Consider the following 12,716-nt stretch of genomic DNA (forward strand, 5'->3'; position numbering starts at 1 on the left):
CGCTCGGATCCGACATTCAAAAAGCCAATTAACTCTCTCCGGCGTCACTTATCCTCCAGGATCCCGTGGTCTTATTTCAATAACCTTTGTTGCAAAAACTTCATTTACAAAGCCCGATATGAAGAGACACTGCACCGCAATAAATGAGACAAGTAATAAAAAGAAACGCACAGGAGGAGGGGGGGACTATTGAATTTCAAGACAATAAGAAGGGCTGTTCACAGGACAACGGTGTTTGGAGAGCGGCTGAGCCAATCCCCTCTCCATAATGATTTATTATATCATTTTTATATATGTTATATTGAAGCTGTAGATTACAGCCATATTCCATCACTGCAGCTAAGGAAGATGAAGAAGACGTCGTGAATAGAAAATCCTTTCACCGTCTCAATGTGAAGAGACAATACAGTATCAATAACAAACACTGTGTCCGCTGTACTCTGATACAGCTGTGTGCTTAGGCATTTTAAACTTCCCACAATTCTTCCAGTCATCTTCTGCAGCTTCGGGAGCAGAGTAACTCTTAGCTTTTACTGTGTTTGTGTTGCTTAAATAGTCATGATGTTGGCTTAATGAATAATTGATGAAAGTTCATGTGTTTATTAGCTAATTCTCATCATCTTCTATAAAAATTTAGCCCCCTTTTTCCTTCCTTTTTGCAATTTCAGTGCAACATTTAAGAATAATTTGTTTTAGCACACTGTACAGAACAGCCTAATTGTGAGAATAGCTGTTTCCTTCAGTGCACACACAACCACACGCACCCACCCACGCACATACACAGAGGCCCCATAATTATTCGTAACCTGCGGTGTATCTTATTTAAGTTTTTTTTTCCCACCCGAATGTCTGTGCTGCATATTAAAAACATTACAACTTTATTTATTACGGTCTTTTTTTCTAAACAGGTTTCCAAAGTGCTCTGCACATTTATGTAAAAGATATGTTAAATAACACCACAGTGGAGAAACTAAGAAGAGCCACATTAACTGCCTAAGACCCGAGCTCTTTCATGGCATGCATTTTTAATTTTTCTTTGCTATTTGGGTTGATTGGGACCTAAAGAATGTAAAAACAAAAAATTACCAGATTTTTTTTTTACCTAATTTTTGTTTTTGAGTAAAATGAGATCCACATATGAGGACATTCGTTTCAAATTTTGATAGAACAGTGGCAGTATAATGTCCTCTGTAAGTGGATATCAGGCCCTTGTAGAGAAAAATTAAGTATTTTGGTCTAGACGTCCCAAAATGTGATGTCCACATATGTGGACGCCAGGTCCTAGGAGGTTAAAGACCCAGAAAAACATTTGTCTGTAAAATTGAAAAAAATCAATGATGAAGAGTATACTAAACATTCAGAGACACTATTTATACAGTTCAAATTAAAAAAAACCCAGATAATCTGCTTTGCTGGGAGTGTGTGTGTTGGTCTCTGCCTATTGGTGCAATTTAATTTCTGACATCACTATGTTCCAGCTGAGCCACACCCACCCACCTCAAACCAAACAGGAGACGGTCAGAAATTGAAACCTCCACCCAACTTTAAAAAAACCCAAACTGCTTCATCTTCAACATAAATAATGTATTGCATCATATTAGTATTTTTTAGTTAATATTTTATTAGTAATTATCAGTTAAAGTCCCCAAATTTGTTACATTGACTTGTTATTGCTAAGACTTGCTTACTCCACATTGTATCTCTTCAAAAACATAATAAATATGTGTTTTTATGTTTTAAAAGGAAAAGAAATGTTAGTATCACGGGGGACTATTTTTAGCTGTGGATTAATACACATTTGGTGCTCCAGTTTATATTTACAGCAGCAGGACGGACTCTGCAAGATTGACTCAATTACAGTGTGTGTGTGTGTGTGTGTGTGTGTGTGTTTACACTAATGAAGGAACATGTTCGCTAACTGATGCTGATATTAGATTTTGAACAACAAAAGAGCTCGATCTCTGTGGTTCAAAGAGTGACATGTCAGCATTCTCACACACACACACACACACACACACACACACACACACACACACACACACACACACACACACACACACACTTGTTAGTAGAATCAATTCATTGCTTATTTTTCATTTGATGTGTTGAAGAAATAATATAAAATATTACCAACATTTTGATAGGAATTTATTAGAAACAGAGGCTTCATATATAAATATTTAGCAGTTCATATATAGAAGCTTCATTATCAGTGAGCTAATAATCAACCTCCTGACTAATATATGCTAAACTATTTATGTGGGACTCTGCTTGGATCACACTGTCATCTAACTGCCACGTTGCTTTGAGGGAAACTTAATTATTGCCTAGACCCGATCATGATAATTAACTGATGAAATTCAGGCGGATAATTAATTCCAAAACGAAGTAAAGTTAGTACTCGCAAGTAATCTCGAGAAGGTGTATCATCGAAAAAGTGTGCGCGCGCATGTGTGTTATAGACTTCGGCGTGTGTGTGCGTGACACATGCTATCCTGTCTTTGCCGTTGCCCGCCTGCAGTGGTGAGGTTAGTTTTTAGATATCATCTCTCCTTCCTTCTCCCTGCCACTAGAATCTGAAACTGAATATAACATTTTATCATCCACAGCATAAACCTGATAAGCCCTGTCCCTGCCTCTGTGCCAGTCTCCTCGCTGCCATCATTACTCACTGTGGCTCTGACATCGAGTTAGCACACAGCTCAGGGCATGCTGCACCGTTCATGATGTGCCCTCATTCCTCCCACCTATTATATCAGTGGCGTGAGGGGGGATGCAAAGCTCCCGGTGAACAAGTGCTGAATTTAGAATAGGGCTCGTCAGTGTAGCTGCTGACGATTAACTGTCATTACTTGAGAAATTGCTGCATATACTGGAAAACTGTCAGGGATGGTGTGCATTCAAACAGCAGCCTTGATGTTTGCACACACACACACACACACATACACATCACGTGAATATTCTGTGAGCTTTGTTGCAACCTGTGATATAAACACGCTCTTTACCTGCAGTCACATACGTCCACTGAAGACAGACAGCAGCAGCTTGTCTTTTGTCTTGCGACATCAAGCAAAGCAAAGATCTTTTGATAATCTTTATGCCAGGAGCTGTTTAATTGGAGTAAGTCGACTGTGTCCACATCCTTAAAATTTCAAATTCGTTTCATTTTCTTCACCTTGTTAGACTGCACAGCGGTTTGACCTGGTTAATTGGTGCTGACACAAATAACCACACAGTTGCACAACGCAGGGCTGGTAAACTAGGCGAAGGACAGCAGGACCTTGGGTAAGCTACAGAGAAGATGTACTTCATGACAGTAGACTAATCATGAGCTCTGGTAAGGTCTCTGTTTAAAGCTAAAAAAAGCTCATGCTACTTTGTGCAAAAGCAAAAAGGTGGGAACTAAAACAGCCAGCAGTTTCAAGGATACATACGTGCTAAATCAGGAGACTGTGTTTGCTTTACTTTTCTTTCTAAGAGTTAAAAGTTAGACCCGGCAGCTGGTCACCTTGCTTAACTAATGTCAGTTAAATAATACTATAGTCGAGCTTGTTAACCCTAGCTAGCATTATTCTTCATAAGCTATAGCATTTTCATAGACTATATAAAAGAAGTGGATGCAGGATCTGTGAAGTAAAGGCAGTGCAGATGTGTCCTACATTTGCATTCTTTGTAATGGCCAGCAGGGGGCAGTTCTACTGGCTCCTAAACAGTCTGAGGTTTTAGAAGTCTATGAGAAAGCTATGTTACTTCTCACTTTGTTTATAATCTCAGTTAGCATTTTCCTAAGTAGTGTATAATCTCAATCACTAGTTTCAAGTCTTCTTTAAAACATCAGTGTTCATTTTCGTAAATTATAGTCCCATGTAGGAGAAAATAGAGCATAAAGCAAGTCGCTACATATTAGGATGCAGTGCCCTTGGATTCTCAGTCACATCCACTCCTTTGCTTTTGACATCTGGTTTAAAAAAAAACAACACATCAGAAGCCAAATGCTCAACTCGAGACTTCAAAAACCAATATCACAACAGTTACATCTACTTTTATAGATTCCATAGCCATATCAGTGTAGCTGTACTAACAAAACCCCCATTTTTATGCTTCATTTCTTTAAATAAAAAGATAAAGGTTGTTAGAAAGAAACTGTATAAGATAAACTATGCAAGCAATGAGAAGATCATTGGCGTTATAAAGAGATTCATTCAGAAATCAGACAGTGAGATATCACACACTCTCTTCAGTTTGTTTCAGTTCTCTGTCTCTTTCCCCCCTACAGACATAAACACTCTCATGGATATTTCTATGAATTAATCCATGGTTTTATTAAAAATTGTAGTTAAGGCTCCTTACCTGTCTGTGTATTTTACAGCTATTCATGCAAATTGACGCCCTTTATCCCAAGAGGTTCGGAACCTGGACTGACTATGCCAAGAAATACTGCAATGCCCATTACAGGTGACATTTTTCTAAATTTCTGCATATTTTATTGTTGTTCCTATTAACATGAACTGCAATGCTAGTTTACATTTTATATAACTGTATTTGTGTGTTATGTCAGCATTTTTGTTATTCAGATGCACTTTGTTTATATTGTCCAGAGTATTACCCAAGAACATGATATTAATAGTACCTAGAGCTAGGAGAGTGTTAGCTTAGCCAAGCATAAAGACAAGAAGCTAGAGTAAACAGATAGCCTGACACAGTGTGGAACAGTTAAAAGTAGAAGTACTGAAGCACAAAAAAATATGTGAAAATTCTGAGTTGTTGTATTACTGGGAAGGAAAAAAAAGTGTGTGTGTGTGTGTGTGTGTGAGAGAGAGAGAAAATAGCTACCTATTGTTTTGTTTTTTTTGTTTGTTTGTTTGTTTTATGCTAGGCTAAGCTAAAAGTGTTCTGGCTCTTAGCCTTATCTTCACAACATATACTCCACAACAATTTTAATATTGAAATTGGGAAGCATTATTGTCATATTGATTTGCTTATTTTAACCTAGTATTAGTCTGCATGTTATCGTGCACATTTTTATGCCTCAACAGCTAGGGATAGAAGCGTTAGCGACGCTGAAAGCTATATTTATGTTCAATTTAAGTAGAACTCCCACATCTTCCATACCACACAGTGAAAATGAGACACACAGGTGTTGGTTTAGCATATCTCTAACCTTTTGTAGAATTGAGGTTGTGTGGTGTATCTGAAAACATATGTACAACAGAAAAATTAAAAAATATTCAGGTACAGGGTTTTGGGTCTTGATCTCTCTGCAGCTCCTTAAAAGGATATTTCAAATTTGACGTTTACTCAGACAGGATGAGCTGATCAGGTTTTGGAGATCGGTGGTCATAAAAGTCTCTGTGTCCTTTTCTCACTTTGTCATAAAAGTCTCTGTGTCCTTTTCTCACTTTGTCATAAAAGTCTCTGTGTCCTTTTTAACCATTGTTTGTGGCCTGTCATGAAATTTCACACACATAGCATAGTGAAGTGCTATTTAAACCACGTGCACAGTGAATTTGTAATATTCAGGGCTACCATTTCTTTGGCCATTATTCAACACTATTATTCAGGAACAGAAGGGAAGATTGTGAGCACGTTTTATGTTGGGTCAGAAACCAGAAACTGAATTTGTGCTGCTAATCTTTAAAAAATCTTTAATTAAATTCCTTAAATCGAAGTCTTTGCTTTATTTAGTTTGGACAGGCGTAGATATGAAGTGCAACCTGATTGATGGTGGAGGCATACAACTCATTTAAGGTGGTAACTGTACATTGATGAAAATTGATTGAGACAAATCAAATGTTATTGAATCCGTACCTTTTGAACCTGTCTTACTGTGCCTGCATTTAAGTCCAGTATCACCAGATTGAAGTGTACTCATTCACTGTTTATCTGCAGTTCTGTGGAATTAGCACAGTTTCAGTCCTTCTCACCTACCATTTAATTGTGTCTGCTGGGATAAGCCGGCCTATACCTGAACCTGGATTGGTGGTGCTGCTGAGTTGATGGTTTGTTGTCAAAGCCAGACCGCAACTGAAGCCAAGCGCTAAATGCCAACTGGCTGCCAGTTTCCAGTGATGATTGGTTACATGTGTGAACAAACACATCAAATGCATTGTTTTGGATGTCCATCAAAGTCAGCAGCTCGGTCAGGGAATGGCTTGGCGCCATTAAAGATAATGCTTTGTGTTTAAGAGCGCTTGGTGTGGCTGGGGAATGCCTTTCTAAGTCACACGTACGCACTCTCTCACACACACTCAGAGGAGCGCAAGGCGGTGCCATCTGAGTGCAATCTTCCCTTCTTGCTTCTTTCATAAAGTTGAGGTTGCTGTGGGAAACAGCAGCAGCAGAGGTGAAAGGAAAAACAGCACTACAGCTGGAGAGATGCTGGTTCAAATCTGCACACAAGGGGGAAACATTATTTTAGAAAGAATGAGTTAGTTTCCCATCCTACACCAATTACAGCTTTAAACAGAGAAGTGTGAAACAGCCAATTTTGGCAGTGCCTTGTTAAGTTTGTCCACACTTCCAGCCAATATGGCAGATAACCAGCCTTTGTGTGGGGGGCCAGTTCTATTCTAAAAGTCCATTTGGCTGATGAATTGTGAAAGTTGCCCGTGAGTTTTGGAATAAACCTGCTGCTGTGGCCATTAGGCAAAATAGTTTCCTGCTTTGCAAAGTGCCCTTAAGCAAAAAGACAAAAAAAAAGATTCCCCAACTGCTCCAACAGAGCTGCTTAACAGTAAACGATGGAAGGCTGTTCTAGTGCTGGGCAGCTCCCAGGTGGGAATGTTTAAATGTGTTTAACTATTCCTTCAAGGCACTGCTGCAAGTAAATAAGTGTGGTTTCTTGGGAAATGCATCTCAGTTAGAGGTGTGTGTATAAAAAGTAAGCAGGCACAACTTCATCACTTATTTATTCTCTCACAGGTATTTTGGGCCTCGCAGGCAGTGGGACTGTCGCGGGGCGTCCAACTTGGAGGAGCTGCACCAGCGGCTGAGTCAGATCATGATCCGTCGTCTAAAAGCTGATGTGCTCAGTCAGCTGCCCCCCAAAATCCGCCAACGTATCCCCTTTGACCTGCCCAAGGAAGCTGCAAAGGTAGACGTGGGTGACGCACGTCACATGTGAAGACAAGTAATATGTATTTGTGTAGTTTCTGTAGCATATTTGGACTACAGATGAATCATGAACTGGTTTTTTGGTCAGCTGATATTAATCTGTGCATTCTATTTGGTAAGATAAAAGGAAAAAAAGTGCCTGTTAAGTCGGACAGTTTTCAGATTTTTTAAACTTAGATTTTTAAATATAATTTGAGTTATTATTTATTTTAAATGTTCTGATTTAATTGATCTATTGTGACAACTTCTCAAAATTCTCAACACCTCTCTGAGTCATTGGAACGCTCAGTGCAAGTCTTGACATCTCCCGTCTGAGCCGTGGACCTCGTTGCTTTTTAAGGACGTTTTTTAGAATATAAATTTATGTCAAACATTATGTCTTTGTTTCTGTAACCACGCAGCAACACGTCGCTGGCAGCTCCATTCACGTTATCTAATTCTTTCAGCTACTGACAAAGCTAAATCAGTCCTGTTTTCAGAGCTCTGCGGTGTCAAGGTCTGCTTGTTACCTTTTGTATAAAACTCGCCCACAATCGGCAGAGCAGAAGCGAGTTTGGCGAATCCAACTCGAAGAGGGTCATGTGAGAAAACCTCTGAAAAAAGTGTGAGAGATTTCTGATGAATAAAAACAAATATTTTCGCATGTGTTTGTTATAGCAAACGGAATATTTGCAAGTTTATGGTTTTACAAAACCAGCATGTAGATGAGGTCACTTTGTGCAATTTCCTGACATTTTATAGGCAAACAATGAACAGATTAACTAATAATTAAGCACAGTTCCTCAGTTAATCAGTCTCCTTTGGCCTCACTGTGAGGAGCTGTGCTGCTGCACTTGGTTCAGTCACCTGGTTATTTCTTTCTCAGAGAAAAATGCCTGTTACTCCTTTAAGATTAAATAACTCTCTGTTAGCCTAAGCTTAGCAGTGAGGTCTCTGTGTGCTTGCTATTTTTCCTCCATCATATAGAAGATACCAGGGTATTTGTAGAGTAAATGTCATGTTTTGTGTGTAGGTGTTTGCATCTCTTTTAGCTTCCCCAAAGTTGTAGTTGCGGTTTCTGCCTCCCACGCCGCACTGGATCCATGTGAATGTACACGTGAATGCCAATATGGCTTTGGCCCGGCTTGTGCGCAAGTTAGTGTGTCTCCTCTGCTCTATGCATAGGTCACTGATGTCAAGGATTACCAGTAGTTAGTTTCCAACTGGAAGCACCCACAGCAGCACACACTCAGAAACATCCACTGAGAGGCTTTTGTTACATTTTCTATCATTCAGTTTGTTTTCAGAAAAGCTGGAAGGCTGTATAAAATGAAAGTATAATCAACTGATTTGAAATCCATCTAAAATCTGTATTTATTTGGAAATAACACAAAAACAACATATCAGATGTTGAAGCTTCTTCGTCTTCTTCTCTTGCCTTCTCCCTTTAGGGCTTGCCAAAGCAGATCGTCTGCCTCCATATCATCCTATCCCTGCTATTGTCCTCTGTTAACCAAACCCTCTGCATACGCCCCTCTCTTCCTCCTGCCTGGTAGTTTTATATCCACTGTCCCTCCTCTGCAACATGTCCAGACAATCTCAGCCTTGTCCCTCTAGTTTGTCTCCAAAATGCTCATACTGAGCTGTCCCTCTGATGTACTCCAAAACCTAACATCTTCAACTCTGCCGCTTCCAGCTCAGCCTCCTGTCTTTTTGTTAGCACCACTGTCCGTAAACATTGCATTACATCACTACCAACTTCACACTTCCATTTTAGATACTCAACAAAACCTAAACCCAAGTAAATGACATCATCATGATGTTTATCAGCTTCCTCTGTTAGGCCAGGCTTTCTGCTTCAGTGTGTGTGTAGGTCGGTTATTCATGCAGTGAGCACCACCTACTCCCGTCAGAGTCAGAGACTTTATATTAAGATGCACAAGAGCTGCAGAATGTTTTTGTTTTGTCAATTAATGTTCATCGTGTATCATCAGTAAAATAAATATGTTACATTATTGCTCGATGTGCTCTCGGTGCTGCTGTTTATTTCTAACATCACATCAGCACATTAGAAACTTTCTAAAGCTAGACACATTTCAACATTAAATATTACTCAGTGTTTCAAGTGTGACTCTCCCCCATAACCTAACGAAGAAGACTTGTTGCCAGATCAAAGTGAAAAACAGTGTTTGATTGGAAATTTTTGGCAATAAATAGCCTCAAGATCATAACGATCCGTTTTCTAATCTGACCTCTATTAGCTGCAGTTTGAGCAGGGTAGAGGAGACTTAGCAGGATGAGGATCAAACATAAAAACATTTCTGCATGACCAACTGGATCCATACAAATTCCAGTGAAAATGTGACGCACAGTTTGCACTGCTTCAACTTTACAGCTGGGATTCATTTGGTTTTATCAGTACAGTATGGCTCATGAGGTTCCATGTATAAAATGTATTCCTGCAGCAGATAATATATATAGCACTTAGAGCTTACTGTAAATAAAAAAGTCGGTTAAAGTCTGTTGCTTCCAGATGATTTAAATCAAAGCTGTGAACATAACCTACTACAGACAGTTCTGTGTTCAGAATAAGTTTTTTGAGAAATTACTGAGAACTTGATCTGCAGCTTAACATAGCGTGCTAACCCATCAATCATGTTCTATAGTACAGTATACCCCTTTGGTTAAAAAAGAGAGAAGCCATGTGATCCTCCTTGATGTCAGATACACTTTCATATGACCATCACTATTAAACACTAAATGATATATACTGAGCAGGGATAAGATTATGACCACTGACAGGTGAAATGAATAACTGATAATCTCTTCATCATGGCACCCATTCGTGGGTGGGACATATTAGGGAGTGTTAGAAGCAGGAAAGATGGGCAACCGTAAGGATTTGGGCCAAACTGTGATGGGTAGATGGCTAGTTCTCAAAAACTGCAGCTTTTGGGGGGTGTTTCCAGTCTGCAGTGGTCAGTATCTATCAAAAGTGCTCCAAGGAAGGAACGGTGATGAACCAGTGACAGGGTCATGGGGCCTAGGCTCATTGATGCATGTGGGGTGAGGACCAAAGGCTGGCCTGTGTGGTTGGATCCATCAGAAAAATGTAACGCTGGTTCTGATAGAAAAGTGTGAGAATACACAGAGCATCACAGTTTGTTGCATGTGTGGCTGCATAACCCCTTAACCATTTGTTAAAACCAAAACCCCCAACAATGTTCATATGAGCATCAGAACTACACCATGGACCAATGGAAGGTCTGATGAATCACACTATCTTTTACATCACTTGGGTGTTCGGGTGCTTCGCTTACCTGAGGAACACCCGGAAGCAGAATGCACAATGGGAATAAGCTACCCAAAGAAACCTTGGGTCCTGCCATTCACGTGGATGTTACTTTGACACGTAAATGGCCTGTATTTGTATAGCGCTTTACTAGTCCCTAAGGACCCCAAAGCGCTTTACGCACTCAGTCATCCACCCATTCACACACACATTCACACACTGGTGATGGCAAGCTACATTGTAGCCACAGCCGCCCTGGGGCGCACTGACAGAGGCGAGGCTGCCGGACACTGGCGCCACCGGGCCCTCTGACCACCACCAGTAGTGTAGTGTGAAGTGTCTTGCCCAAGGACACAACGACCCAGACTGTCGGAGCCGGGGCTCGAACCGGCAACCTTCCAATTACAAGCCAAACTGCCAACTCCTGAGCCACGATCGCCCCCTGAGCCACGTAGCACCTACCTAAGCATTATTTCAGACCACGTACACCCTTTCGTGGAAACAGTACTCCTTGGTGACTGTGGCCTCTTTCAGCAGGATAATGGGCCCTGCCACAGAGCAAAACTGGTTCATGAATGGTTATAGGAACGCAACAATGAGTTTGAGGGGTGTACTTCACCTCCAAATTCTCTGATCTCAATCCAATTGAGAATCCATGGGATATGCTGGACAAACAAGTCTGATCCTTGAAGGTCCGACCTCGCAACTTACCGGACTTAAAAGATCTGTTTGCTAACATTTTGGTGCAGATTCCACAGCTCACCTTCAGGGGTCTATTGAAGTCCAAGCATCGATGGGGCCAGGCCAACACACTATTAGACGCTTCATAATGTAATGCCTGATTGTGTGTGTATATATATGTATATACACAATTGGCCAATATATAATGGCTATTCAGACCTGTACCACCTTCAAGGTGGAAACATTTGACACATCTTGAGATGACAAACAGCTGAAACCGTGTATTAAACACTAACAAGAAAACATCTTTTCTTCTTCTTCAAAAAGAAATCTAATTTTTTTAACATTTGATATAAAATATCTGCATTATTTTTATTTATATATAAGCTTCAAATGTTTTGGAAGTCATTGCATTCTGTTTTTATGGGCACATATTGCAGATACAGCGTCCCAACTTTTTTGGAATCGTATTAGCAGGAGTGGAAAATGCTGCAGGAGCTTTTTCTGTGCTAATTACTCACTGAGCCATCGCAGGAATGACACAACAATGAGTTTCTTAAAAAGTGATGATCTAGGATTTTTACCCCTATTCTCCCTAAATGTTAGGGGACACTAATTGGGGGCTAAATATGGTTGGTGGGTGTTTTTCTATTTTTTATTTATTATTATTATTTTTTTACATAGAGCCACCAATTAAGCCACATGTTGGAAAGATTCGTGTCATGTGTTGGAGTTGCTCTCTCTCATCTGCATTGGGCTGAAACAAGATGCATAATATCCTCAGAGAAAATGACCTCGGAGATCATTTTTCTTTGGTGGGAAAACAAAAGAGCACGAGTTGTTCTGCTTTGCAGTTTTTGCCTTTATTTTTGTTCGTGAGACGAATCTGCAAGTTTTTTGTTTTTTTTAACAGATTTCTGCTAAGAAGAAAGGCATTTCATCTTCACAGCTAAATGGACTGGTTTCAGAGATGAGAAAAGGAAGTGTGAAACGGCCAGTCACCCGAATCCACATCCATTTTGCCTCCCACAGGCAGGAAAATGTGAACAATATAAAACATAAAAGACCGAGTGGACATTATTTTCCCTCTAAACAAACTGTCTTTTTGAAGCCTCATTTTGCTAACTGACAATATATACTGTACTGTATCTGTATACCAGGAGCACTCACCAGTTCATTCCTCCTATCTCATTTTACTCCCTAATGATGGCTTTTATCTTCCACAGCCAGACACTTTTTATGCCCCACCTGCCCTTTACATTTTCAGCCTTGGCCTTTAGTCAGTGTTAGTCTGGTGAATATCATCGAGGGTGGAGTGCTTAGCCACTCAGGGTTTTTTTTCTTTAGCACATTATAAAGAAATGCCCGAATGTACAGTTTTTAATTAGGAAAAAAAGCACGGCTCCAACTGTGTTTATGCAGGTGCTTCTGAGTGAAATATCTGAAGGCGAAAAACATGAAGGAAGCGCAGCTTTGTGCTCCAGCAATACGATACTATTTATTCATTCAGCCGTCCTTGACTTTGACGAGGTTTCGAAGCCACTGAAATGCTAATTATTTCACTAAATGGTGCAAAGCTTTCATGTAAGGAGTCCAGAAAACACAGTGCGGGAAATGCAGTCGTGAAACTTGCTTCCCGAAGAAGCCTGTG

General features: G+C 40.2%; 1 protein-coding gene across 1 annotated transcript in view; it reads left to right on the top strand.

Moving 5' to 3' along the window:
- zranb3 (zinc finger, RAN-binding domain containing 3) overlaps window positions 1-12,716 on the top strand; it is a 117,066-nt gene that overhangs the window by 22,043 nt on the left and 82,307 nt on the right. Inside the window, exons 6-7 of the mRNA XM_063466374.1 lie at window positions 4,370-4,455; window positions 6,922-7,093. Of these exons, the coding sequence (XP_063322444.1) occupies window positions 4,370-4,455; window positions 6,922-7,093 (258 nt within the window). The remainder of the gene's footprint in view (window positions 1-4,369; window positions 4,456-6,921; window positions 7,094-12,716) is intronic.

The sequence above is a fragment of the Pelmatolapia mariae genome, linkage group LG23 (assembly GCF_036321145.2).
Source record: "Pelmatolapia mariae isolate MD_Pm_ZW linkage group LG23, Pm_UMD_F_2, whole genome shotgun sequence".
Taxonomy (NCBI): Eukaryota; Metazoa; Chordata; class Actinopteri; order Cichliformes; family Cichlidae; genus Pelmatolapia; species Pelmatolapia mariae.